The 2511-nt window shown below is 41.9% G+C and overlaps 1 protein-coding gene across 1 annotated transcript; it reads right to left on the reverse strand.

The window, feature by feature from the left end:
- Nucleotides 1–430: 430 nt before the first annotated feature.
- On the reverse strand, nucleotides 431–1669 carry LOC112080141 (thrombospondin-2-like; the record flags this gene model as incomplete). The annotated part of the gene is made up of 3 exons (XM_024145906.1): nucleotides 431–474; nucleotides 851–958; nucleotides 1451–1669. Coding segments are annotated over 3 exons (371 nt in total), but the record flags the coding sequence as incomplete, so codon positions are not given.
- Between the last annotated feature and the right edge of the window lie 842 nt (nucleotides 1670–2511).

Consider the following 2511-nt stretch of genomic DNA (forward strand, 5'->3'; position numbering starts at 1 on the left):
GGAACGAGAAGAGAGGGAGAGAGAGAGAGAGAGAGAGACGAGGAGGGAAGATAGAATAGAGAGGAGGAGATGAAGAAGACCGATGACGAGACGGAGGAAGAGAGATGAGCCATCAAGTCAAACTTTGTACCTGGAGAAACGGTTGTAGCAGAAAGCAGCGGAACAGTTGTTCCCTGCAGGGCAGAGAGAGAGAAGGAGAGAGAGAGACGAGAGAGACGAAGAGAGAGAGAGAGACAGAGAGAAGAGAGAGAGAGAGAGAGAGAGAGAGAGAGAGAGACGAGAGAGAAGAGAGAGACGGAGACGAGAAGAGACGATAGCATCAAGTCAAACCTGTCGAGGGTTGTACAGAAGAGGCACATTTGTCCTGAGAGAGAGAGAGAGACGAGAGAAGAGAGAGAGAGAGAGAGAAGAGAGCAGAGGGAGAGAGAGCATCAAGTCAAACTGTCTGGGGTTGTACAGGAGAGGACAGTTGTCCTGAGGAGAGAGAGCAGCGAAATGGGAATGATTAGAGCGTCCGTTTTCTTGGAGAGGGMATTTGATTCCCTATTGAATTMATCTAAATACCCTGATGAAGGCATTTGCAGAAAAATGTGTTGGCTTTAACAATCAAACATTGACCTTTGAAGCAAACTTCCATTGTCATACACTCTTAGAATAAAGGGTTCCAAAACGATTCTTCGGCTGTCACCAAAGGATAACTATTTTGGTTCCWGGTAGAACCCWTTTTGGTCCCAGATAGAATCCTTTTTGGTTCTAGATTGTACCTTTTTTTCTAAGACTGTAGGAAGAGTTAATGAATCTTTTCATCCATCATCCATTTAACACATTTGCCTTATAAAAGGTATCTTACTCTTTCATCCACGATTCCATCRTTGTCATCATCCTGGTCACAAGCGTCTCCCTGACCGTCTTTGTCAAAATCTTCCTGTCCAGAGTTAGGCAGGTTGGGGCAGTTATCCTGTTAAATRTTGATAAATAAATGGAAACAGTTTWAGAAATAGCCACAGGAAGAAAAATGTCAAAGATTGTCATACCGTAAGATTAGAAAATGTGGAAAATCTGCAGGTCTATTATTGAGGATAAAAGTTATTAGGACAGTTTCCTGRACTTAATAAGATTTAGCCTAGTCCTGGACTAAAGCGTATTGAGAATCTCAATTGAAAGTCCTTTTTATTCCAGGAAGGTCTAGACTTAAAAATGCACTCCACAATCTTAAGCACAAGAAATGTGTAACATATTGCACGAATTGGATTGGTAACATATCACACCAAATGGATGACGTAGTACACAAAAACAGGGACCAGTTTTGGCTCGTGAGCACCACTTTCAAAACTACTGGCTGAAATGATACAAMAGTTCAAGAGTGCATMTTTAATTGGGGACTAGAGACTAGGCTTACTCTGGATCCAGGAAAGTGGCCCACAGAGAACATAAAGTGAGAGCCTGTTACCTTTTTGCAGTGATAGGTGGCGTTGGCACCACACACCAGGTTCTGATTAGGCCATCCATCCAGGTCTGAGTCCTCTCCACAGATGAAGCCATCACCAGCGTAGCCGATCCTGCACTCACACTTGTACATGGGTTCACTAAAGTGGCTGATGTAGATACACTCTGAGGACCGGTGACAGTTGTGGGTCTTGTCTTTGCAGGGGTTCTCTGGCTCGCAAACCTAGAGAGATAGAGATGGGATAGAGAGAAAGAAAGAGAACAGCATAAGAAGACACTTCAGCCGGGGTATATTGGCCATATACCACACCCCCTCTGACCTTATTGCTGAAATAAACCATTTTCTTTGGTCTAATTTGACATATTTTCATTTCCTAAGGAAGAGCATGGTAAAAGTGCAGTAAATCAGGTCTCGATCTCATCGTGAAGTGTGTTCTCAGATGTCAATTCCCTTTCCCCTTCCCTCAAATCAATTCGTACGATGTTAGCCTCGGATCAGAGCAGGCTCAGTTTTTAAAGGCCAGTGACAAAGTAGTGATTTACTAGGTATGTTATGCAACATTAGGGCAGAGCAGATCTGGGTTCAAATACTATTTGAGATCATTCAAATACTTTTGAGTGTATGTTTTTGCCTGTCTGGAGTGCAAGATGGGCAGGGTTTGTAGTTTTGTGACTATTCTATTGGTTCCATTGTGCCAGGTAAGCTCAATCAAGCCCTGATAGTATTTTAAATGATTTCAAATATTATTTGAACCCAGGTCTATTGAAAAATGAGCTATGTAACGAAATGATTCAACTTCCCAACAGTTATCACAGTTTTAAAGGAGAAACAATGTATGTATACCACAACAGATGTGGTGCCAGTAGTTAATGACCTAACAAAGCATCATTAAAACATCAGATATTTGTGGTTAGAGTAGAAACTGAGTGCTAACATATACACCATCAAATACACATACACATTACATTGTAAAGTTCCACACACTTTATAGCTCTCATAGCAACTAACTGCTTTATCTTGGCCAGGTCGCAGTTATAAATGAGAACTTGTTCTCAACTGGCCTA

Source organism: Salvelinus sp. IW2-2015, unplaced genomic scaffold, assembly GCF_002910315.2.
Source record: "Salvelinus sp. IW2-2015 unplaced genomic scaffold, ASM291031v2 Un_scaffold12174, whole genome shotgun sequence".
NCBI classification, from domain to species: domain Eukaryota; kingdom Metazoa; phylum Chordata; class Actinopteri; order Salmoniformes; family Salmonidae; genus Salvelinus; species Salvelinus sp. IW2-2015.